Genomic DNA, 24,976 nt, shown 5'->3' on the forward strand with positions numbered 1-24,976 from the left:
TATCATGTCTGACTACTCTTCTAGACTATAGGGCCCTTGAAGGCAAGGATTTTGTCTTGTTCATCATATGCATTGAATGGATGAATGATGGATAGACAGATGGATGACTGGGTCCATCTGAGGGCAGAAATGGTTAGGATCTAAAAGTTAAAGGTGATAAATGCTATACTGAAAATATAGATGGCACCAAAAGTCAATTTGGAATAGAGGATAATGGACTGTAGGACAAGGAACAGTGCTGCGAATGTGACAGATACTATCTGGATGCAGAAAACAAAAGGAAGTGATCAACAGAACTACTAAACAATCCTAAAGTCATTATTACTTGGTTTGCATGCATAAGACGATTAATTATACACAAGATTAACTGTAAAATTGTTTTGTTGAGATTTCTTGAGCATAAAAGCCTAGGCAATAGAAAAAGGCAGCCCAACAGAGGACTGCTGGATAGTGTAGGGAAATTAGGTTGGAATCCACAATCCTCTAGAGATGGGTCATAAAGCTAAGAATTGTCACAAAGACAGGGAGTCTGCATCTCCCTCTCCTTCTGCCCCTCCCCCCAACTCATGTGCTATCTCAAATAAATAAAATCTTTAAAAAAAGGAAAAGAACTGTCACAAAGAGAAAAAAGGTAGGAAAACAATTACTTCACTAATTCTTAAGGGTAGCTAGTTTTACCATATCCTCCCTGCACTGAGTTTTTCATCATATATTAGAGGAGAAATTTTTTGAGAAGGCAGCAGAAAGGTATCAAGTTGATATCATCAATGCACAGGCTGAAGACCACTATATATTTCAGGTAATGCTCCAAATGTACTCATTTACCTAATTTTTCACATCTGAATGAGAAATTACCATTCACATATTTATTTTAATTCATATTTCGTTCATCATTCCTTCACCAATTAAATGCATTTGTCATACTTCTTAAAATTCACTCCTTACTGAAAGATTCAAACTTTCTTCTCCATCTTCACCAAATAATTTTTTTAAAGAGATAAAAAAGAAAATAAATTAAAAAGAAGTAACCTATTACCTACCCTGGAAGGAAGTATTATACAACCAGTCCAGAAAGACTGCAGCCTCAACAATTGAGAAGTACATCTAGTTCAGCCTCTATGTCTTCCTTTATGTGCATGAAAGCATAGTGGATAGGGCAGGAGAGTCCTCTTTCAATTCTTTTTTGCATGTTATAGCTGATCATTTAAATAGGCTCCAATTTAATTGGTGTTTAGGGAAATATTTATACCGAGACAAAGGTTTATTTATTTGTTAAGTTTAGCAAAATCATTTCTTTTCATTTAAAAAACTGCAGCTTAAATCAAATCCTAATCAAATCCCCATAATTCAAATGACTTCACAATTGTACAAAAGTGTTCCCAATTGATAAATAGTATGATGCCCCAGTTAATGCTTTCACAGTGATTTATAAATTTTTTAAGTAAAAGATGGGCCTTTTTTTCAATGAGAAAGTAAAAACTTCAAGTTAGATCTAGAACACGTCTTAATAATTTTTCAATATATTTCAACTCAAAGACAACAAACAGTGTTTAGTTACACAGAATATTATTAGCTCTACAAAGTTATACACTTCAGTCTTATTGTAAGCTAGCTCTTACTTATGCAATGGATGCAGTATTATTGCATGGCTTCTCCCATTGAGCCAAACTGTCACTGAGCAACTTGTTTGCATAATCCTGCTAACACAAGATAACATGGCTTTCTTCAGAAAAAAATCCCCTGTGTATAGGTAAAACAAAAAACAAAACATACAGCATGTAAGTGTTTGCTGGTGATCTGTTACCTCACTAAAGCAACACTTATGAAGGCTAATATAATGAGTAAGTGTTACCTATTTCGGCCAAGCAACTCACAGAAGTTATCAACTGAAGTACTCTGATAACTTAGGGATTCTATTAAAGAATCATTCAGTCACATTTAGTTTTCAAAGGAAAAAAACTGCATTTAATAAAAAAGGGATAAAATTATTGACCAGAGAAACAATTTCTAGTTCAGCTATACTACTAAGCTAATACTTAAACCCAATAAGAATTCATGGTTTCAAACTTGGCTGGGTTCTCAATGCTAACCAGCAATCCTTCCTTTCCCTTTGCTTTACCCCTCTGTAAATTTTCCATACTATCACAACTTCCTCAAGCTTCCAATCTCATCTCTTTGCTCCTAACTCTCAGAGGATAACCTCATCTCCAATTTCACAGAGAATATAGAAGCCAACAGACAGAAACTCCCTCAACACCATGTTTCCATCTTTCCAGTTCTGGCCATATACAAAGTGTATCTGTACCTGCCATCATCTGTCATTCTTCCATTCTCAAAATACTCCAAGAGATAAGAGATAGCAGAACAAAAGCACTGCTTTTCCTTCCTTCTTTCTACCATACCTTGATTTACTCCTCTTTTCCTTTCAAGGTGAGATGAGAGGAAATAAAGAAAAGATGATTTAAAAAAAATAGCACCAGATTTAGGAAATTCCTATTTTCCAGAACTTTCAACTATATTTTTTTCTAAATAGAAATCATATACAATACAATTGAGTTTATTTGGTTCTTTTAGTAAAAACATACTCTCCCAATAGAAAGTAAATTCTACAAGAAAATACAATTTGTTTTCAAATAGATGTGGTTTCCTAGAATGCATTTCAGCACACTATTTCATTAAAGCTTTATCTTAAAGAAATTCAAAGGTCTCTCATTTATTCATTTACTTACTCAGCCATCTCTGACACAATACTAGTTATAAAAGTAGTTAGCAAAATTACTTATTTCCCAAAAGTGCTTCACTATCATTCATGCTAATCAAATACCCTTTACCATGGCTTCCCCATGATTAGGGAGTCTTTTATCTTTTCTTTTTTCTCACCAAATGCCAAGATCTGTGGTTATACTCAGACAAAAATGTTACAATCAAGCTTTAGTGTCTAAATATATTGGGGGAAGAAGAAAAATGTAAATACACTGATATTTGATTTAAAATGATTCAATTCTAAATTATGGTAAGAAAAAAAAGAACTAAAGAGCAATGGAGAAAAATGGTGAGAAAAAAAAAAGTAAGATTAGAAGAAAATAGGTAAGAAAATGTAAAGAGAAAGATAATCTAGTTTTACCTACTCTTCACTTGAGCTATTTCTCTGTACTATAATTTAATCTCCATATGAATTGTCTGATTAACCACTGTTTAGAGTTTTTCATCCTTACACTTTAGTTTACCTAGAGAACATCAGTACAATATAAAATACAGCTTCCCTAAGTTGTAGCAGAAAACAAAACAGCATTTTCTATAGTGTTTCATACTCAAAGGTTCACTTTATTGCCAGAAAATCTTTTCTTAATTATATAATCAGTTACGTCAGATTCCCAAGACCCAGTTCACAATTTTCCAACTCTACCTAATTCTACTTTAAGTAGAAGTGTATCATGGGGTAAAACTAGAAACACAGAGGCAGGATCATTAGAGTAAGAAAAATATTAAAAGAATAGGATATTATAATGTTTGCATATATATAAAGATGGCCTAAAAGAGAAAAAAAAAAAAACTATGCTACATTAACACAAGTAGGAATTTGAAAATGCTGTTGCTATGGCCCTCAATTTTCTTCTCATGTGAAATTCTACTTTCCTACATACAGAAGACAAAACAATTCTTTATCCTCTTTTAATATAGTTATCTACATATTATACTTTGTCAAAAAATTCAAATAATGTTCCCCAAGAAAAAAATATCTGGAAGCAACTTTGTGCCTTATAGTTACTTTTATTTAAAAGATGGAACCTGGGGATCCCTGGGTGGCGCAGCGGTTTGGCGCTTGCCTTTGGCCCAGGGCGCGATCCTGGAGACCCAGGATCGAATCCCACGTCGGGCTCCCGGTGCATGGAGCCTGCTTCTCCCTCTGCCTGTGTCTCTGCTTCTCTCTCTCTCTCTCTATCATAAATAAATAAAAAAATTTAAAAAGAAAAAAAAGATGGAACCTTCCATAGAGTTGGTACTTTACAGATTGAGTTGGTAAATAACATAAAGCATAAGATACCGAGAGTTCAATTCTTCCATGTTTGTTCTTTCACTTAATTATAGTTCACACACTTATTTTTAGGTGTTATAACATTAAAACATTAGATTAGTATCAATTATAGTTGAGATGTAAGTCATATTTATCCCTACCTGAGAACTCCATCTATTTGGTCTTTGGTGTAGCCTTTTCCACCTTCATTACCACCAGATGTGCTGTCCTTTGTACAATTAGGCTTGCTCTGACCACCACAACCTGATGGTTTTCGGCAATGAGGGCTATTTCCAGCGGTGCTTCCATTTTTCATAATTATTTCCAATAGTGCTGTAGAAAGATAAAGAAAGCAAACTATGCTATGTTACATCATGTGCATACACATGATCTTGAGAAGAAAGTTATAAAGCTGAAAATTAAAAATCATGTACTCCAAAAGTATTCACCACAGGGTTTTTAAAAATAAAATATAATTCCTTACATATCTGTTTACAGACCACTCACTAATCATTACTTAGAAGTAGAATATTAAGAAATTAAACCTAGTAACTCAAAAATACTATCATTTAATTCCTTATGACACATTTTCACTTGTCATATCATGGTGAAATTATAGAATACCAAAGAAAAAGAGATAGTCTTTAAAGAAGCCAATGAGATTAGCTACCAAGAAACAGAAATTAGACTTTCTATTTATTTCTCAACAACCACCATGGTAGCTAAAAGGCATGGAAATAATATCTCCAAAATGCTCAGAAAGAATAACTGTCAACTTAAATTCTGCACTTATTTTCTAGAAAATACAGAAGATCAAAAACATTTTCAAAGAAACAAAAACTGACAAGATTTAGCACCAAGATTTCACTAGAGGATACTGTAATATATATGTTTTGGGCAGAATAAAATGCTTCCGAATAGGTGAAAATGTAAAACAGAATGGTGAGCAAATTCTGTGGTATATGTATGAGTAAATCTAAACATTGAATCTATAAAACAATAACATATTTTGTCTAGGATTTGCTTTAAAACACTGGAAGAATATAAAAGAGAAGGTAGAGAAAATATATATGAAATAAGATTGGCCATATATATTCATAAAGGTTAAAGATGAGAGGGCAATAGGAATTGATTACACTATTCCCTTTCCTTTTGTGTATGCTTAAAACTTTCCATAAGTTAAAACTAAACATAAGGGACACCTGGGTGGCTCAGTGGGTTAAATGTCTGCCTTGGACTCAGGTCATGATCTCAGGGTCATGGGATGGAGTTCTGAGTCAGGCTCCCTCTCAGTGAGCAGTCTGCTTCTCCCTTTACCTCCACTGTTGTACATGCTCTCTCTTTCTTATTGTCTCAAACAAATAAAATCTCTTTAAAAAGATTAAAAAGAAAACCTTAAGCATTAAAAAAAAAGAACTAAAAGGAAGAAGCAGAGAAATCCACCATGGTGATAGAAGATTTAACACATTTCAATTTAACACACTTCAATGTCAGTTATTAATTGACACAGGGGAGATAAAAAAAAAATCACCAAGGACACAAATGATATAAACATCTAATTTATCCAGCTTGATCTAAGTAAGATACACACACACACACACACACACACACACACACATTATGTCTAACAATTGGTGAATATTCACTCTTTACAGGCACACAGGAATAAAAAAACTGGCATTATATAGCTAGACCATAATGTTACTCTCTTTGAATTTCTAAGAAGTAGTCATGTATTCTAAGTCATGTATTCATTCAAAGAAGCACAATGTATTTAAGTAAGAAATCAATTTAAAAATTTAAGTAGATCACAAATAGGTTAGAAAAAAAAATCAAGACAACTCATGTACCAAAGAAATAATCATAATAGAATTGAAAAAAAAAATGAACATACTACATATCAGAACATGAGAGTCAACAAATGGTGCTGGGGCAAGTGAATATTCATTTGGATCCCTTTGTCACCATATACAAAAATTAGCTTAGAACAGATCACATAGCTAAATGGATGTGTGAAGTAAATATAAGGGTAAGAAAAATTTCTTCCTAGAACAAAATATAGGAATACATCTTTGTGACCTTGGGTCAGACAAAACACTTTTAGATAAAAGTACAGGTAACAAAGAAAAATAGAGAAACCAGACTTCATCAAAATTAAAAACTTTGTCCCTTCAAATAATATTATCAATAAAGTAAAAAGACAATCCACAGAAAGAGAGAACATATTTAAGAAATCATACAACTGAAAACACATACCCAATAAAAACACACATCTATATAAAAACTGGCTCACAAATGTTCATAACAGCATTGTTCATAACAGAAAAACACTGGAAACAATCCAAATGTTCATCAATTGATGAATGGATAAATAAAATGTGATATGTTCATACAATGGAATATTATTCAACAATAAAAAGAAATGAAGTACCAAGGAAACAACAAAACTAAAAGGCAGCCTATGTAATGGGAAAAGATACTTGCAAATGACATATCTGATAAAGCGTTAGTATCCACAATCTATAAAAAACTTATCAAACTCAACACCCAAGACAGATAATCCAGTTAAGAAATAGGTAGAAGACCTGAATAGACATTTTTCCAAAGAAGACATACAAATGGCTAATAGACACATGTAAAAGATGCTCAACATCACTCATCATCAGGGAAATACAAATCAAAACTATAATTAAATACCACATCACATCTTTCAGAGTGGCTAAAATTAACACAAGAAATGACAGGTGTTAGCAAGGATGGAGAGATAGGAGAACCCTCTTATACTCTTAGTAGGAATGCAAATTGGTGCAGCCTCTGGAAAATAGTATGGAGTCTCCTCAAAACCAGTCTATGATCCAGCAATTTGCACTACTAAGTATTTATCCAAAGGATACAAAAATACAGATTCAAGGGGTATATGTACCATGATGTTTATAGCAGCATTATCAACAATAGCCAAAGTATGGAAGGAGACCAAATGTCTATCAGCTGATGAAGGATAAAGATGTGAGATGTGAGATGTGTGTGTACACACACACAGACACACACACACACACACACACACACACAATGAAATATCAGTCATCAAAAAAACCGAAATCTTGCCATTTGCAACAACATGGATGGAGCTAGACTGTTTTATGCTAAGCGAAAGAAGTCAAAGAAAGACAAATACCATAAGATTTCACTTATATGTGGAATTTAAGAAACAAAACAGGCGAATATATGGGAAGGGGGCGGGAAAAAGGGACGGAGGGAAACAAACCACAAAAGACTCTTAACCATAGAGAAGAAGCTGAAGGTTGAAGGAGGGAAGTAGGAGGGGGATGGGCTAGATGAGTGAGGGGTATTAAGAAGGGAACTTATGACTGAGCACTGGATGTTGTATGTAAGTGATGAACCACTGAATTCCATTCTTAAAACCAATATTGCACTGTAGGTTAACTAACTAGAATTTAAATAAAAATTTGGGGGAAAAATGAAGTACTGATATGCTACAACATAGATGAACTTGAAAACATGCTCAGTAAAAAAGAAACCAGTCACAAATATTGTATGATTCTATTTATCTGAAATGTATAGAATAGACGAATGTACAGAGAAGAAAGTCTATTAGTCATTGCCAAGGGCTAGTGGGGAGGAAAGGTTGGAATTGGGGACAAACAAGGATTGACTGCTAATGATTATAGGGTTTCTTTCGGAGGTGAAGAAAATGTCCTAAAGTTGTTTGCTGCAATGGTTGCACAATTGTGAATGTACTAAAACCCGTTGAATGGTATACTTTAAATGAATGAATTATATGTATGTGAATTTTATCTCAATAAAGCTGTTATATATTTATTTTTAAAGACCCTAGCAGTGTTGGCAAATTTGCAAACATATAATTATTATATATATGTGTGTGTGTGTGTGTGTGCGCTATGTGTGTGCATGCATATATACACTTCTTTCTACTATATCTTTTCCCTAGCTAATGCATTCAAGAGGTCACAAAAAACATACATTCAGTTTTTATGATATCCAGTTGCAGATGATACAGAAAGGCTCTTAGATAGCAACCTATGTTATTAACAAGTATAGTATATGTTATATAGTTAATTTTTTTATAGTTAATTTTTAACTATAGTTTAGCTTGTATTTAATGCAATCATAATGTTAACCTTGAGAGCAGAAGCCAGCATAGTCTAGAGGCTAGTAGTTCACAAAAATTCTCAAAAATTTTGTGAGAATTTTGGGAAGAAGGATGTGACAGCAGCTAATATTTTAAATCTCTACCAATTCCCTTAGAAAATCTGAGCAATTAGATAGCAAAACCAAAATCTAATGCACAAAATCCTAAAATACCAGAAGGTGAGGAAGAACCACCAATAGCTACAAGATCTATGTGGGTTTTACCATCTGTGTGGGAAGAAGTAGAGCACAGTAACAGGGTATTTGCCAGTCCACAGAACAAAAGAACTCCAAAATAACCCACAATGACTGCCTATATTACAACCCAGCAGGCAAAACTGAAGAAAGTATGTAAAAAAAAAAGAGTTTTGCTCACTATAGTAGCATGTGAATGACATACATGGTCCACAGTAAACTTGTAAAGGCGTAGAAACTGCAGGCACTACAAATACTCAGAGCTAATCAGTCAAAACTCTCATCCAGAACAAAGTCACATTAAGAATCTTCTAGGAACAGGACCCAAGCTGAAGAGGGCAGGGGCAATAGAAGAAATAAGAAATCAGGGCACGTGGGTGGCTCAGTCAGTTAAGCATCTGCCTTCAGCTCAGGTCCTGAACTTGGGGTCCTGGGATTGAGTCCCAAGTCAGGCTCCCTGCTCAGCAGGGTATCTGCTTCTCCTTCTCACTCTGCCCCTCTCCCCAGCTCCCACACACTTCCTCTCTCTCTCTAAAATTTCTTTTTTTTTTTTTAAGATTTTACTTACTTATTCATGAGAGACACAGAGACAGAGGCAGAGACACAGGCAGAGGGAGAAGCAGGCTCCATGCAGGGAGCTCTATGCGGGACTTGATCCCAGGACTCCAGGATCACACCCTGGGCCAAAGGCAGATGCTAAACCGCTGAGCCACCCAGGGATCACCTAAAATTTTTTTTAAATTTTTATTTATTTATGATAGTCACACAGAGAGAGAGAGAGGCAGAGACACAGGCAGAGGGAGAAGCAGGCTCCATGCACCGGGAACCCGACGTGGAACTCGATCCCGGGTCTCCAGGATTGCGCCCTGGGCCAAAGGCAGGTGCTAAACCACTGTGCCACCCAGGGATCCCCCCTAAAATCTCTTTTAGCAACTTTACTAAGTTATCTTTGCCATAAAATTTACACATGTTTAAGAAATATAACTTGAGGGCACCTGGGGCGCTGGGGGGGGGGGTGCTCAGTCAATTAAGTGTCTACCTTCAGCTCAGGTCATGATCCAGGGTCCTGGAATTGAGTCCCACATCAGCTCCCTGTCCTGCAGGGAGTCTGCCTCTCCCTCTGCCCCTCCCCCCCATTCGTTCTCTTTCTCTTGCTTGCTCTCGGTCTCCCAAATAAATAAATAAGTAATAAAAAAGAAGAAAGAAAGAAAGAAAGAAAGAAAGAAAGAAAGAAAGAAAGAAAGAAAGAAAGAAAGAAAGAAAGAAAGAAAGAAAGAAAGAAAGAAAAAGAAAGAAAGAGAGAGAGAGAGAAAGAAAGAAAGAAAGAAGAGAAAGAAAGAAAGAAAGAAAGAAAGAAAGAAAGAAAGAAAGAAAGAAAGAAGAAAGAAAGAAAGAAAGAAAGAAACTCATGATGAAGTGGAGAAGGAGAAAAGAGAGAAGAAAACTTATATAGCAAGGTGACATATTTTCAAACATTACCCAAAAACCGGAGAAGGAATTCTGTGTATTTAGAAAGGCTAACTAACTTCACATAAAAATGACTATAAAAAATAAGTAAAAGAAAATGGTAGAACTGATACCCGATACAAAGTTATTGTGAGAAAAAAAAAAAAAGTAAATAGGAATAAAATAAATCTCTGAAGACAATGAAAGCATACCACAAAGACTTGCCAACAAAATAGGTAAACACCATAAACTACTACCTCAAAATAAGCTGAATTTTTAAAAAGTTATACATAATATGAAAATATACCATAAATCAGAATTAGAACAACCCCCAGAATTATTCATTAGATGATGAAACTTAGATGATGAAACTCAGGAAAGACTAAGAAATAAAAAAAGAAAGTCAATTCAAAAAAAAAAAAAAAACTAGGAGAAACGAAGAATTAACAAACTACAAATAATGTATAAGCAAAAGAGAATGTTAAAAGGGGAAAATTTTTTAAATTAAAAATTGAAAAGGACAAAAAGTTAGAAAAAAAAAGGCAAATACTAAAAATAGTTTAAGAATATCCAACATATATTTAATAGGATTCCTAAAAAAGAAAATAAAGCATAGGAATAAAACCAATAAAACAATAATTGGAGAATACTTTTCCAATAAAAACATCTCAAACCATACAATGAAAGGGCAAATCACATAACTATGAATATTGGCACAAAATGACCAATACCACAATATATTCTTTTAAAACTAACTGAGCATCTAGGCAAAAAAGATAAAGCAACTTAAAATGAAAGAAAGTTAGATTGTCATCAAACTTTGCTTACCAGTAGTATTTACAAAAAACAATGGAATAACAAATTTAGATACCCAAAGAAAGAAAATTTCACCCAAGTACTTTGTATGCACCAACTAACTTCAAGCACTAAGGCCACAGATGAACAGTTTCCAACATTCCAGAACTTAGGAGCATAGTCCCCACAAGCCCTTCCTAAAAATCTACTAGAGAACAAGCTTCATGAATCTCAAATAATTATAAATACATTGATATAAGGACTGATGGTGAGCACTAAATGTATAGTGACCTACAGAGATAAGACTAAACTACAATTAAAAGAGAGAGCATATAACATGTAATGATAATATGCTCTGACACTGTAGATGGATTCAAATATTTTTAAAATGGTGGGCTTCCTTTGGCTTGTCTTTTACTTGAAAAAAAAAAAACACAAAGTATTGGTCTTCTTTTCTGTTCTCTTCTCTATCTTTTGGCAGCTGAAGCCTAGATGAAGTTTATTGGACCCAAGAGGACAATTACAGCCAAAAAAAAAAAAAGGGCTGCGAATGATACTACATATATGGAACTGGAGACAGCTAGAGTGAATCCTGGACTGATATCAAAATTAATAAAGATTAAATTACTATACATATACGTATGCCCATATACAAACACATATAACACACAGATATATACACCTACATACATACATTCACACATACATATATTTCTTAGTTCTGTCAACTGAGAGGACCTAAAGGCAATCTCAACCCTGCAGCAAGAAGCCTATCTAGTGCATATATCTTAGTTTCCAAGTACCATGGCTAATTCCCAGGACAATAAAAAGTGAACCTGAAAATTTTTTTTGTGCCAGAAAGTAAGGAAGCTCAAAGAGTGATAAAGATATGTCAAAAAGACACAGGAGTCAACTTGAAGGGACTTCTGACTAAACCTGAAGCAATCTGAGCATCAAAATTACAAATAATAGTAATGGGGGCACCTGAGTGGTTCAGTTGGTTGAGTATCTGATGCTTGGTTTTTTGGCTCAGGTCATGATCTAATGGGTCATGAGACTGAGCCCCACTTCAGACTCTGCCAGTCAGTGAAGAGTCTGCTTGATTCTCTCCCTTTCCCTCTCCCTCTATCTGCCCATGCACTCTCTCTCAAATAAATAAATCTTTAAAAAAAAAAAGGATAGTAATGGATTAAATATGAATCCATGACTCCAAACTAATAAAGTTGAGTGCCAACTAATTCATTATAGAAGGAATGATAGAATTAGAAAATCACCATTTGACAACCATTAGAAATTTATTTAGGAAAGAATCATCGATGGAGCTAAAAGGAATTGGGGAAAGCCTATTGGTGAACAGGACATTTACACAGTTTCAAGTATTTTCCCACAAAATATTTATTAATTACAAAGGGGAGAAAAAGTAGGTTTAGAATGGAGAAACCTAATAATAACCACCTCAAACAATTGATCAAAATTAGCATCATCCAATAAAGCCTATATCACTCCTGACATGTTATACTAAGAAAACAACATCACTTCTATGTATTCCTGACAAAAATTCATATGAAGAAATGTCAAGCCCAAGTTGAGGGAAATCTGGAATGCCTGGGTGGTTCAGTGGTTGAGCATCTGCCTTTGGCTCAGGGCATGATCCCGGGATCCAGGATCGAGTTCAGCATCCGGCTCCTTGTGGGAGGCCTGCCCCTCTCTCTGTGTCTCTAATGAATAAATAAATAAAATCTTTTAAAAAATCGAGGGAAATTCCAGAAAATGATTATCCTGTACTCTTCAAAAATGCCAAGGTCAAGGGAAAAATATGTCAAAATAATGCAGCAGGTGTCTTTTTGCTATCAAAGACATAATTGGAAAGATTGGCAGAATCCGAATGAGGTACGTGTTAATTTCATTAATTTGATGGTTATACAAGAGTGCCCCTATCTTAGAAAATATACACTGAATTATTGAGGGGTAACAGGACATCATATCTGCAACTTACTTTTAACTGACTCAGGAAAAATTATAATAAGAACAAATTGTGTGTGTATACATGGGGTGAGGGAGACACCAGGGAAGGACAGAGGAAAGGTGTGATAAAGCAAGTGAAGTAAAATTTTATCAAGTAGGAAGCCTGAGTGAAATATACAAGTAAAGTCTATACTATTCTGACTTTCCTAGGAATTTTAAATTACTTCAAAATTTAAAAAAAAATTTAAAATGGAGAAGGAAAATGTGGAGTATATGCAAACACTTTTAAATAACTGTATTAGTGGAGTAATATTAGTAATACTACCCTGAAACTATTATGCATGTTATGCTGTGGCAAAAAGCTAAAAAAAAAAATAATAATCATGACATATTCTATCATTTACCATGGCCTTGAGAACCAGCATTACTATTGTGGAAGGAAGGGGATGGAAATATAAGCTAGGAAAAAAAAAAAAAAAGAAAAAGGAATATAAACTAGAGAAGTTTAATACCCCAAAGTGCTTAATTTGAATGAAAAGTAACAGTATAAACCCATAAGCTGTTTCACCTTTAGAAAAAAAAAAAAGTTATTTCCTAATCTGTACACTGAGAAGTCCCAGAAACAATGAAAAATCTAGTAGCTACAGCATCCCTAGTTCCAGACTGATGTTGAAACACACACAAAGAAGCCAGGGCTTATTGGGAATATGACTGATTCCAGATCTATCACAGAAAATGTACAAGAGGAGCCTGCAACGTTCTGTTATAGCAAACAGCAAGTAACTATTAAAGACTATTGGGAATCTGTCTGTACTGAGGAGCTAAATCTAAAGGGGTTTCCCTACTGGCCAAAGACCTAAAAAATAATACAATTGACCCTGAACAACCCAACCATTAGAGGCACCAACCCTCATGCAGTTAAAAATACCCATTTAACTTTTGACTCTCTAAAAATCTAACTACTAATAGCCTACTATTGACTGGGAGGAAGTCTTACCAATAACATAAACAGTCAATTAGCGCATATGTTATATATGTGTTATCTAATGTATTCTTATAATAAAATAAGCTAGAGAAAAATGTTACTAAGAAAATCAGAAGGAAGAGAAAATATATTTCTAGTACTGTATTGTATTTATCAAAAAAAAAAAATCTGATTAGTGGATCCACACAGTTCAAACCCATGCTGTTCAAGGGTCAACTATACTAATAGCTGCTTTTGAGAAAAAAAGGGAACCAACTCCTTTTCTTGAAAACTGATAAAAGCAATCAGGCACTTGTCTTTTCTGTATGAATTGTACCACTGTGTAACCATAAGACAGGAAAGGGGAAGTATCTCTTTATAGAAGTAGTTCAGCTAATAAATGATGAATTTTCTAAAACTTGTGGAGCCAGATATGAAAATGGTTTTATGTGTTTAGTATTTACAGGTGGACACAAAGTCCCTATGCATGCTAGTTAGAAGTTATCTATATATTCCCTTGCATTCTTAGCACAAAAATAATCTAGTTTTTTTCTGGACATCTTCCAGATTAATAGCTAGATGGTGAATATTGCTGAAGCAGGACCAGACTCTGTTTTATATTTTTAACATTTTTACTATACAGAAAACTTTTCTACGTCATGCATAGGGGCTCTGCTTAACAATGGCTACATGTGTACATGCACTCACACCAAACACTCTTTAGCTCCAAAGAGTGAAAATCTGGGCAAGTTCCATTACCTCTGGGTCTCAATATCCAGTTTTGTCATCTTAAAAATGGAATCAGCAAGGTTTTCTGTATTAACAATCTCTGGAACCAATGCCTGAGAAGGTAATATGATTCAGTTCAAATACTGCCACAATTTAGAACATATTCGATTTTTCTGATTTATTAAGTTCTTAGCTATCACATGAGATCTCATTTGCAACAATGTGTAGTATTATAAACATTAGTTGGGCAAATACAGTACTTACAAACCAGACTACATCTACTCTTGGTTTTCAAAATTATACATCATTTTATGCCTTCACTTTCCACACCTACTGTCTTGCTTTTGGGGTTTTGGTGGAATCTGCAATTAATTTAGGAATACTCTATATTTCAGACTAGTGAAAAAGTAAATACAGTATTAAAAATGTTTACGTGAATAATCCAAAAGTGAAGAACCAAGATCTGTTTTTATTTCCTAAGTTTCTACTGCACACCTGATGCATAGAGTATCCACCATTAACTAAATCTAAAATAAGAATGCATGATGTGAAAAACAAATGCATCTTTTCCTCCTCTTTACAAACCAGAAACAACTTTTATTTGTGTGATTATAAGAGTAATGTTTCTCAACTCATTAAAAAAGACATAACAAAGTAAAAATCACTTATGAATTCTACACAAGAAAAATCACTCAACCGTTTTGGTATACTTGACTCTAGTTATTCTAGTTAGCTATTGAGTTTTTTATGTATGCTTAAACAAGATTAGAATAATCTACATATGTTTATAACTCACTTTTATTTAATTCATTGTGTATTTCATTTTATATCAATAAATATCAATCCACTTTATTTATTTATTTATCTCTCTATCTATTTATTTATTTTTCAGGACTGTTGCAATAGGGAAGTAATCAGGCTTACCTCTGAATTCAGCAAAGATAGCTGGGGATTTATGGCCAAAGAGCAAGATGAAGGGATCAGTGGATAGAAAATTACTGAGGCACATTATCATTTTTAATAGGCACATAGTATCTGAATCCAATGCAATTTATTTAATCAATTCCCACTAATGAATATTTATACTCTTTCCAAATTTTGCTACTGACAATTTTTATATATACATTTTTGCATACTTATCTGATTATTGAAAAGCTTCATTTGTGAATATGATAAGCCATGATTAAGTTTCAAACCAAATTCAGTATTCTTTAACTATAATATCTGAAACAGTTTGGCTATTAGCTGAAATTTGGAGATCATTTTATAACACTTAACTCAATGTTATCGAAATAATTGTTCTGAATGTTATAATTCGTACTCGTCACTAAATTTTAATTAAGTCAGAAATAGAAAGAGAATGGAACTGCCTTAAAAGGAATAGGCTGGTTAATACTCCAGATGTGTAATGACAGTTTAAAAAGCTTTATTTTACTATTTTGAGTGAGGCAAAAGGACAGAACTTTGAATTTTTTATTAGATTTAAATTTTAAAAAATATAGCCAAAAGAAAAACAAGGAAAACTCTATATACATATCTCTCACATGAGGGGAAAAACCAGGGGACTATTTTAATTGCCATTGTGCTGATAGATGTTGCAAATTACATGAGTTACCCATTCATTAAAGCAGACACAGGATGGCTTTTTTTGAAGTTGTAGGCCACAATTTAGATCAAGTTACTAAGAAATTCTTGAAAATAATCAAAATGCTCTTTTCTGGAAAAAACAAACAAATCTGTAAGTCAAACTGCCTCCCAATTAGTATGAAACACTCAAGTTAATACTAAGTAAATAGCAATGCAAAACATTAAAATAGTGAGATTGTATCCCTCTGTGAAAGTCCAAAACATATCAATAATTCAATAAATATACAGTTTAAGAAACTAAAATGTAATTTACTTTTCTGCCTGCTGACATTATTTTTCCAGAATATGTAGTAGCTAGTAGCTAGTCATATGTATCAATCCTTTTGAACATAAACCAAACTCGAAGTACGAAAATATCTGATTATTTGTAAAAGTCAATTCACTTAGAAGTCCATTGCAATAAACGATCCATAAAATAATATCTTTAACTAAAACATAGAAAGCAATGATGTCCTAGATCCATTTGAAGATCAAGCTTTTTCCTCAAGGAAAACTCTTGCCAACTTTTTAAAGTGTTTTATCAATTAGACTGCTCACCTGGCAAAAATAAAATGTAAAGAAGATAAAAATTTTGGAATTTAGGTAGAATTTACTCTCACATTTTCCCATTCACTGTACAAGAATAATAGAAGTCAAATGCAATGTTTTCTTTTGCCCATCTTAGTATAACAACACATCAGAGGAACCTCCAGTCAAAACTGAGTTATAAGAGTTTGACAATCTAGAATAGGAGAAATTCAGAAATAAAATTTTAAAATTTAATTTTAATCAATAGCTTCAATTTCTTTCTACACTAAATATTTTCTCAGGACTTAAAACAAATCTTCTAGACCTTTCCTTCCCCTAAATTCTTAAATTATTCCATTACACATCTTCTGAGAACATTCTATGTAAAACACTTCACTAAGTATTTGTGTATAACTCTATTTCAGCTAATGCTCCCATAAACCCTGTGATGAAATCTTCATTTCACATATAATCAAAAAAGACTTAGAGATGCTAAGTAACTTGTCCTTTGTTACAAAATTGTCAGGGGCAAAGTCTGCATCTGAACTTTCTGACCAGACAACTATAACCTATCACTTTACTTGGTTATCACAGACTGACTTTACAAGACATTGTACTATTAATTTTCACTGTTATTTTTCTTAATTTTCTCCATGTTCATGTCTTTAAGAGCAACAATTATGTTGTGCTTTGATATCTTATAGTATCCTTTAACAGACTGATTTCAAATTGCTTATATGATGGGGGCGCCTGGATGGCTCAGTCGGTACAGCATACAACTTTTGATCTTAAGGTTGTGAGTTCAAGCTATGTCAGGCACAGAGCTTAGTTAAAATAACAAAGTAAGACAAAACACTGAAAGAATGAAGTTTCTCAATGAAGCATTAAATGAACAACAACAAAAACCCCAAATCACTTACATAAGAATGACAAGCTACAAGTTTAAAGTTTCTCAGAGCCCCACACTTGTTAGACAGAAATAATACCAAAAAAATTGAGTTCTTAACTGTTAAATGCATTTCATGTATTAATTCCTTTGATTCTCATAACAGCTTCATAAAATCTGTACATTACTGTCCCATTTTGTAGATGAAAGAGCCAAAGGCTAGAGAGGTTATCCCTACTTGCCTAAGATTAAGGATATAAGCTTGTAGGTAGAGGAGATAGGCTTCAAAAGTCAAGGTATTCTGTCTTGAGTGGTTATTTGCTTTACGTTAAAACTGTCTAGTACTAAATAATGGCTAAAATGAAACAATGTATTTATACAGTATGCAAAAAATTTTAACCATGGGCAATTATTTCTTGGATATGACACCAAAAGCACAGGCGATAAGAGCAAAGACAGACAAAAGAGATTACATCAAGCTTAACAACTTCTGTATATCAAAGAACATAACAAACAGAATGAAAGACTTCCTATAGAATGGGAAAAAAATGGGCCATTCATGTATCTGATAAGGGGTTTTTATCCAAAATATATAAAGAACTCCTACAACTCAACTACAAAACAACCCAATTATAAAATGGGCAAGGGCACCTGGATGGCTCAGTCCATTAAGTGTCTGACTCTTGACTTCAGCTCAGGTCATGATCTAAGTAAGGGTCATGGTATAGAGCCCTGCTCTGCACTTAGCATGGAGTCGGCTGGAGTTATCTCTCTCCCTCTGCCCTCCCCCCTACTTCCACACCCCCCCATAATTAATTAATTAATTAATTAATGCTTAAAAAATAAGCCACTTTCTGTCAATCACCTGAGTTCTATCCTCAACACCCTAATAAGTAAAAAATTATTTTTAAAAAATGGCCAAAGGACTTGAATAGACATTTCTCCACAGATGATACAAACAAGCCAACATGTGTATAAAAGCATGCTCAATACCACTAATCATTAAAAAAAAAAAAAATGCAACCACAATGGGATATCACCTCACACTTTTCAGGATGGCTACTATCAAAAACAAATAAGAGAGTTTTGGTGAGGATGCAGAAAAATTGTAACTCTTGCACACTGTTGGTAGGAATGTAAAATGGTGCAATTGCAATGGAAAATAGAACAGTAGTTCCTCAAAAAAATTAAAAATAGAACTGTCACTATGATCCAGCAATCCCATTTCTGGGTATGCATGTGAAAGAACTGAAAGCAGGAGAAACTTGCAATGTGATACTTGCACACCCATGCTTATAGCACCATTCACAATAGCCATGCTATAAAAACAACCTAAATATCTATTGGCAGATGACTGAATAATGAAAATGTGGAGTGTGTGTGTGTGTGTGTGTGTGTGTAATGAAATATTATACAGTCTTAAAAAGAAAATCATATCAATCATATCATGTGCTACAACATGTATTTAAAGAACATTATGCTAAGTGAAATAAACTAGTCAAAAAACACAAATATTGTATGATTTCACTTACATAAGGTATCAAAAGTAGTAGAATTTTAAAAGTAAAGAAAAGTGTTGCCAAGGCCTGGGAAACAGGGAAAATAGGGAGTTGTTTCACTGGTATAGAATTTCAGTTCTATAAGATGAAAAAATTCTAGAGATCTATGACACAACAGTGTGAAAATGGTTAATACTACTGAACCATATGCTTAAAAATGGTTAAGTAAATTTCGTTACGTATTTTTGCCACATTTTTAAAAATATTAACTCCTTTTCTTTCACTTCCTTTTCCTATCCTCTCAAGTATAGTATTCAACAGCAGTGTAATGAAAATGATAGAGAAAAGCAAACAATAAAAGAGCTTCAACAATATAAAAAAAATCGAGAAAACAATAAAACAAAACAGCCTCACATTCTTATTAACTTATCATTAGTTTTCTTAACCTAGAAATACCTTGAACCTCGAGTGAAACAGTTTTTAATTGGCAAGCCGATACAGCATAGTGGTTAAAGGCTTTCCGGAGGTAGAAAGCTCAAGTACTATTCTGACTTTGCTACTAATTACTCTGTGACCTTCGGCAGAATATTTGCATTCATTCATTCCCTCATTCATTCATCCATCAAAAAGTCTGTTTACACATAAGTAAACCCAGTCAAATGAATTCCACCTCTACACGGGACTGCTCTGAGGAGTAAATGAAATAATTCATAGGAAACACTAGGCACAAGGCCTGGCACTTGGTCAGCGCTCGGTAAATGGTGACTGCTACTCTTACTTTAAAGCCTGCAGAGCAGAACATGAAGAGGGCGAATTCAAGTAAAGCCAGTTCAGCAGACTATTCCTTAGCGATTTGCCTGATTTATCGATAATTGAGGTGTTAGAAAATCAGATACTACTGAGGAAATCAATGCCAAATTTTGCTCCTGTCTTCTAAAAAAGTCTCTACCGGGGAAAAGCAATGTCATCTCAGGTATTCAAAATGTTTGCTTTGGGAACAGGGTTTTCTGCCCTAGAGGTGGTGGAACGGAGACCTGTGCCTCAGCCACTAGAGTTCCCCATTCCTCTCAGTTCACCAGGGGCCTAGGCCTTCCTTGAGGGCGAGGATGCGGTGGGAGGGGGCCACACGAGCCAACAGCCCTATAAGAAGCCCCCCCCCCCGTTAAGATGGGGCCAGAGAGATCTAGAAGAATGACAGCCAGACCCGTACAAACCGACCGGGGAACCGCGGACACTCGCCTGTCCACAGAGAGCCGGCACCTGGAAGGCAAGCTAGTGCGGAGGCAACCTCGGGGAGCCCATCCCAGGCCCGGGACAGTCGGGGCCGCGCGGGGGTGTGGCGGGGTCAGGCAGGCCGGGGGCCCCGCGGGTTCCCGGAGGGGCGGCGGTGGGGGCGGGGGCGGGGGCGGGGGCGGGCGACGCGGCGGCCTGGGCCGCCGGCAGGTGGGGAAGGGGCACCGAGCGCCTCACCGCGGGCCGAGGGCAGTGGGTAGAGCTTCTCCGCCTTCTGCAGGAAGCGCTGGGCCTTCTCACGGTTGCCGGCGTTCAGGGCCTCCCGGGCGATCTCCACACATTTCTCCGCCTCATCCCGGTTCCCCTCCATGGCTTGCGCTTCCTTCCGTTTCCTCCAGCGGCGCAGCTACGGGGGACGGACTCCGCGGCCGCGGCGGAGGCGAGCCGGCCCGGGGCGGGGGCGTGCGGGGGCGAGCGGGGAGGAGAGCCGGGGACCGAGGCGGCGGCGGCGGCCCGGGCGGACTGGCGGGCTCACAGCTCCGCCTCCTCACGGCGGCCTCCCCGCCCCCCGCGGGCCGCTACGGCGCGAGCCGCATCCCTCCGGCCCCCCGGACCGAGCTCCCGGGCCTGGGAGGCCGAGCCGACGGTCTGCCGGTGTGCGGCGCCGCCACGCTCGGCGCCGACCAACGTGGGGGCCGGGGGGGCGGGCGATACCAGCCCGGCTGCCCGCCGGGGGATTCCGCCGAGGTGGGGGCCCGGCCGCCCGCCCGAGCAGCGCCCTGCCCCCTGACCTGGCGGCCGGGGCGACGGGAGGGGGCTGGGGACGCCCGTTTACAGCAAAAACCCCGGGGACCCAAGGGCTCGCCCCGGGGCCCCTCAGCCCTGGGAGGTTTCGGTCGGGTGAGAATCGCGCTGTCAGCCCCTAGGCAGCGCTTCCGGCACAGGTGCTCTGGAGCAGTGGAGCGTCGTTGGACCCGAACTACGGTGGTGCTTTATTTATTCCCTTCGATTACAGCTGCACACCGTTTTTCCTGACCCGTATTCCGTTAAATTGTCTTTCGGTACACCCAGAAGGTACTTTATTTGCAGTTTGCAAATTATTCTGGTGAAAAGCCCTAATCCTGATCCTTTACCACCAAAACAAGGCAGAAACCACCGTTTTATTACCACAGAATTGACTACTTGTTGGATTTTCTCCCTTCTCCCATTTTCATGGCACCTCCTCGTGAAATGCTGAACCACGTCATGTTGGGTCTCCTTGGGGAGAAAGGGACCACTTATTGCTTGGGACTATCACCCAAATTAAAATTAGGGCAGGAACTTCCCACAAAGCCAGACTCAAAATAGGCCACTCAACCCAAGCAAAAAATACTAGCTTTTTTTCACGATGTTCAATCAAGCTATTGTTAGCACACAAATATGTAACTCAGGACTTGCAAAGAAATACTGATGCTCTTCTGGAAAATGCAAATAGCATGGGCCCTCTCCCACCCCCACCCCTCCCCGGATGTTTAGCGACTCAAAGATTTAATTCAAGCAGACTTCAAAACACGAAAAAACATTATCTTCAAAGTCTAAACTGCAAGTTCCCTCGGTGTAGGTATGTAGCTGTAAGGCAGGACTTCCTTTACCTGCGCTCTCCCTCCCCAAATTCACCACACCAACAGCCCACCAATGTGATGCCACCACGTAAGAGTAGACACAGCCAACAGAGTGAGACGGTCAAGCCCAGCCTCTAAGAAACAGCAACCTGTCCCATTCCAGCTCCTGCCAACGTTTGAAGATCCTTAATAGCTCATTACATGTTAAAAAAAAAAAATTACACTTGGGGGTTCTGACTTGGTTGATCTACAAGTCTACAATTTCAAGAGAATATGCTTATGTTACTACTGCTCTGAGTTACCTACTCAAAAGAAAGGAATTCCCATTACAATCAAGCAAATATAAAACACAACTAGTTTGGGATATGACCTTTATTGAGCTTATCCACTGGAGTGGAAATAATGTCTGTACAAAACCAAATGTTTGTTACTATAACTTCTGCATCACAATTAAAATCCAAACAGTTTTTTAAAAACAGTCAACTCAATCAAAACCCACTACTTCAGAATCAATAGCTTCTTTGAAGCCACAGTAACACTTAAATATGGTTAAGACTCGAATGCAGAAATTTGGTTGGTTGGAAAGCTAATTAAACTTCCAACTTGCTCAAATAGAATTACAAAAAGGCAAAATTGTGTTTTTCACAGAGATACAGTCCACTGGAATCACCAACACTGGACAGCTGTTAAGAGTATTTAGAGTCCTGAGATAATAAGGAATCCAGGCATCCTTTAAACAGTCTTCTGTTGTCCTTTCTTCCCAATCAGAGATTTGTGGATGTGTGGAATAACACCTAGGAGAAGAACAGAGAGGGATTAATTCTACTTTTTAATATACATATTTTAAAAATCACACAACACTTAAAAAACCAAGACAATGTTCAACTTCAAAGAGGTCTTTAAATGCAAAGCTCAAGTATGTACAAATTCATTAAGTTCTATATACGAATCAAATTTTTTGGTGCAACCACACTGAAGTCGACTGAAAACAGGCCTTCTTCTTGACTAAGAATTAATGAGCGCTAAGGAATTTTTTTCTCCAAAGAAACAAAATTTTAGTATTTACATACCACCACCAGCAATTGTAGCCTTGATGAGGGAATCCAATTCTTCATCTCCACGAATAGCAAGTTGCAAGTGACGAGGGGTAATACGCTTTACCTTCAAGTCTTTCGATGCATTTCCTGCCAATTCAAGTACCTACAAGGCAGATTTTAATCAACCTCCTTCCAAACTTTCCTTAAAGTCAAATGTTAGTCAATCTCCTTCCACCTTTCCTTAAAGCCAAAACCCAGGGAGTAGAATCCAATCTCCAGGAGAGTAATCTACCAAATGTCGCCTTCCCCTACTATCTGAATGGCAACACAAGCAAACGGGGGCACGCAATTTTATTTCCAAGAGCAGCAAACTCCAAGCCCAGTAGGATCCCTCAATGAACACCAGCCCCCTCTAGCGTTCTCAGAAGCTTCTAGCCGTGATTAAGGCCTGGGAGTTTTTCTTGCATCACTTTCCTCCTTCCCTCTCGCCGCCTCCCCCCAGCCCCCCCAAACCTTTTCCAGATTATAGGCGTACACCCATTTACCTCTGCGGTGAGGTACTCCAGGATGGCTGCGCTGTACACAGCGGCAGTCGCGCCCACACGTCCATGACTGGTCGTCCTAGATTTCAGGTGTCGATGAATACGGCCCACCGGGAACTTAATTTTAAGCACACAAACATAAATGCACAAAGATGTTAGAGTCAAAGACGGCAATCTTACGCGCGCGCCAAAGCAAGGGGGCACGGACGCTGGTGCAGCAACGCGCCCCAGCATCGACACACGTGATCGCCCCCCCCCCCGATATTTATCGTATCGGCGAACCAAGTCGCGACACCGCATCACCCACGCAAAGACCAAACGCCCATCTAGAGCGATGATAAACAAGAAAAGAGGCGGAAAGAAAAACGCCACAATCCCTGGACTGCACGAGCCACCACTGACCTGCAAGCCGGCTCTCTGTGAGCGGGAAACCGCCTTTGTCTTGGCCTTTCCGGAGTCCTTCCCAGCCTTACCGCCAGCCTGCGGCGCGCACACGCCCGCGAGCGAAGGAGGAACGGGGAATATAGGATTACCAGGGCGGCGTGCCCCTCCCCCACCGCGGCGCGGCCCAGGCGCGAGCGCGGCCCCGTGCCCAGCCGGGGTCTCCGGCCAGCCGCGCGCCGCAAGGGCGACCCCGCCCGCCCGCCCGCCCCCCGCGGCGCGCCCGCCGCGGCCGCGCGCCTCCGTCCGCCCGCCGGCCCCCAGCGGCGCTGCGCGCGCCACCCAACCGCCGCCGCCCGCCGCGAGAGCGGAGGCTGCTCCGCTCGCCGCCGACAAAACACCTCCCCCCGCTCTTCCAAATCCTGTCTCCGCGCGTTCCCAACCGTCGCCACTTCACCCCCATCCCCCGAGCGTAACGGGTTTTTCTCCCATCGGCAAAAACCCGCGGAGTCTTCGAGCGCCTCCGCGAAGTTTACCATTTCGAATTCTGCTGAAGCTCAAACAAGCAAGGCAGAGAAAGGACTAGTCAGACAGCCAGCGAGATCCCACCGCCTACTCCTCCGTCGCACCGCGATTCAAACTGCGCTGTCTCCCGCCTTCCCCGCTCCCTTTATACCGCTGAATGTTCCCTCATCCGGGAACTCGGATTGCTCATCCCACCAATGGCTGCCACCCGCCCTCGGGACGCGTCCTTGAGGCCTCAGCCAATGAGCAAGCGCAGAGCAGGGCGGAGGGGCGGGCGCTCCGCCGCTCGAGCCGCTATTGGGGCGTGGGGAAGGAGGTGGGGGGAGGGCGGAGGGATGGGAACTGAGGAGAAGAAGGGCACGGCGGCGGGAGGGAAGAAACAGAGCGAGCTACGCTGCGGGAGCGAGGAGACCCGCCGGCCGTGGTCACGTGTCCGGGGGAGGAGCCGAGAGGCCGGCCCAGGGGAGGGGCGCGCGGTGGCGCCCCCGGGCTCCGGCCCGATCCCGCCGCTGCGTGTGGCGCTCTCCAGACCTGGCTCCGTCCCGCACCGCCCACCGCCCGGTCGCCGCGGCCGGAGCGCTCCGAGGCCGAGACCCGCTGACCCACAGCCTTTTTTTTCTTTTTCTTTTTTTTTCTTCCGGGGCCCGGGGCAGCCGCCTCCGCGCCCCGCTCTCCTCTGGTCTGACAGGTGGCGCGTCCGCGTCCGCGTCGCGGGAGGTGGCCCCCACTCGGTGAACCACAGGCTTAACCGGGATCTGGCGGTCCTTCGCGGCGGCAAAGCCCCCGCCTCTGGTCGCGCCCCGCTGCTGCCGCGGCCTCTCGAGCTGTGCCGCCCCCAT

General features: G+C 38.8%; 2 protein-coding genes across 4 annotated transcripts in view; both read right to left on the minus strand.

Moving 5' to 3' along the window:
• DNAJB14 (DnaJ heat shock protein family (Hsp40) member B14) overlaps window positions 1-20,838 on the minus strand; it is a 47,876-nt gene extending 27,038 nt beyond the window's left edge. The window contains exons 1-3 of one of the 3 annotated variants that reach the window (XM_041759124.1): window positions 20,289-20,425; window positions 14,310-14,392; window positions 4,177-4,348 (exon numbers count right to left, since the gene is read on the minus strand). In XM_041759124.1, the coding sequence (XP_041615058.1) occupies window positions 4,177-4,331 (155 nt within the window). In that variant the 5' untranslated portion in view covers window positions 4,332-4,348; window positions 14,310-14,392; window positions 20,289-20,425. Of the gene's footprint in view, window positions 1-946; window positions 1,741-4,176; window positions 4,349-14,309; window positions 14,393-20,288 lie in introns of those variants that run through there. The other 2 variants (XM_041759125.1, XM_041759123.1) reach the window with 2 other exon arrangements.
• Window positions 20,839-22,009: 1,171 nt separating this feature from the next.
• On the minus strand, window positions 22,010-24,305 carry LOC121493271 (histone H2A.Z). The gene is made up of 5 exons (XM_041759054.1): window positions 24,149-24,305; window positions 23,634-23,711; window positions 23,235-23,348; window positions 22,723-22,852; window positions 22,010-22,446 (listed from the first exon to the last, which is right to left on the minus strand). Exons 1-5 carry the CDS (start codon window positions 24,149-24,151, stop codon window positions 22,385-22,387), a joined length of 387 nt encoding a protein of 128 aa, XP_041614988.1. The 5' UTR covers window positions 24,152-24,305; the 3' UTR covers window positions 22,010-22,384.
• Between the last annotated feature and the right edge of the window lie 671 nt (window positions 24,306-24,976).

This window comes from Vulpes lagopus, chromosome 6 (assembly GCF_018345385.1).
Source record: "Vulpes lagopus strain Blue_001 chromosome 6, ASM1834538v1, whole genome shotgun sequence".
NCBI lineage: Eukaryota > Metazoa > Chordata > Mammalia > Carnivora > Canidae > Vulpes > Vulpes lagopus.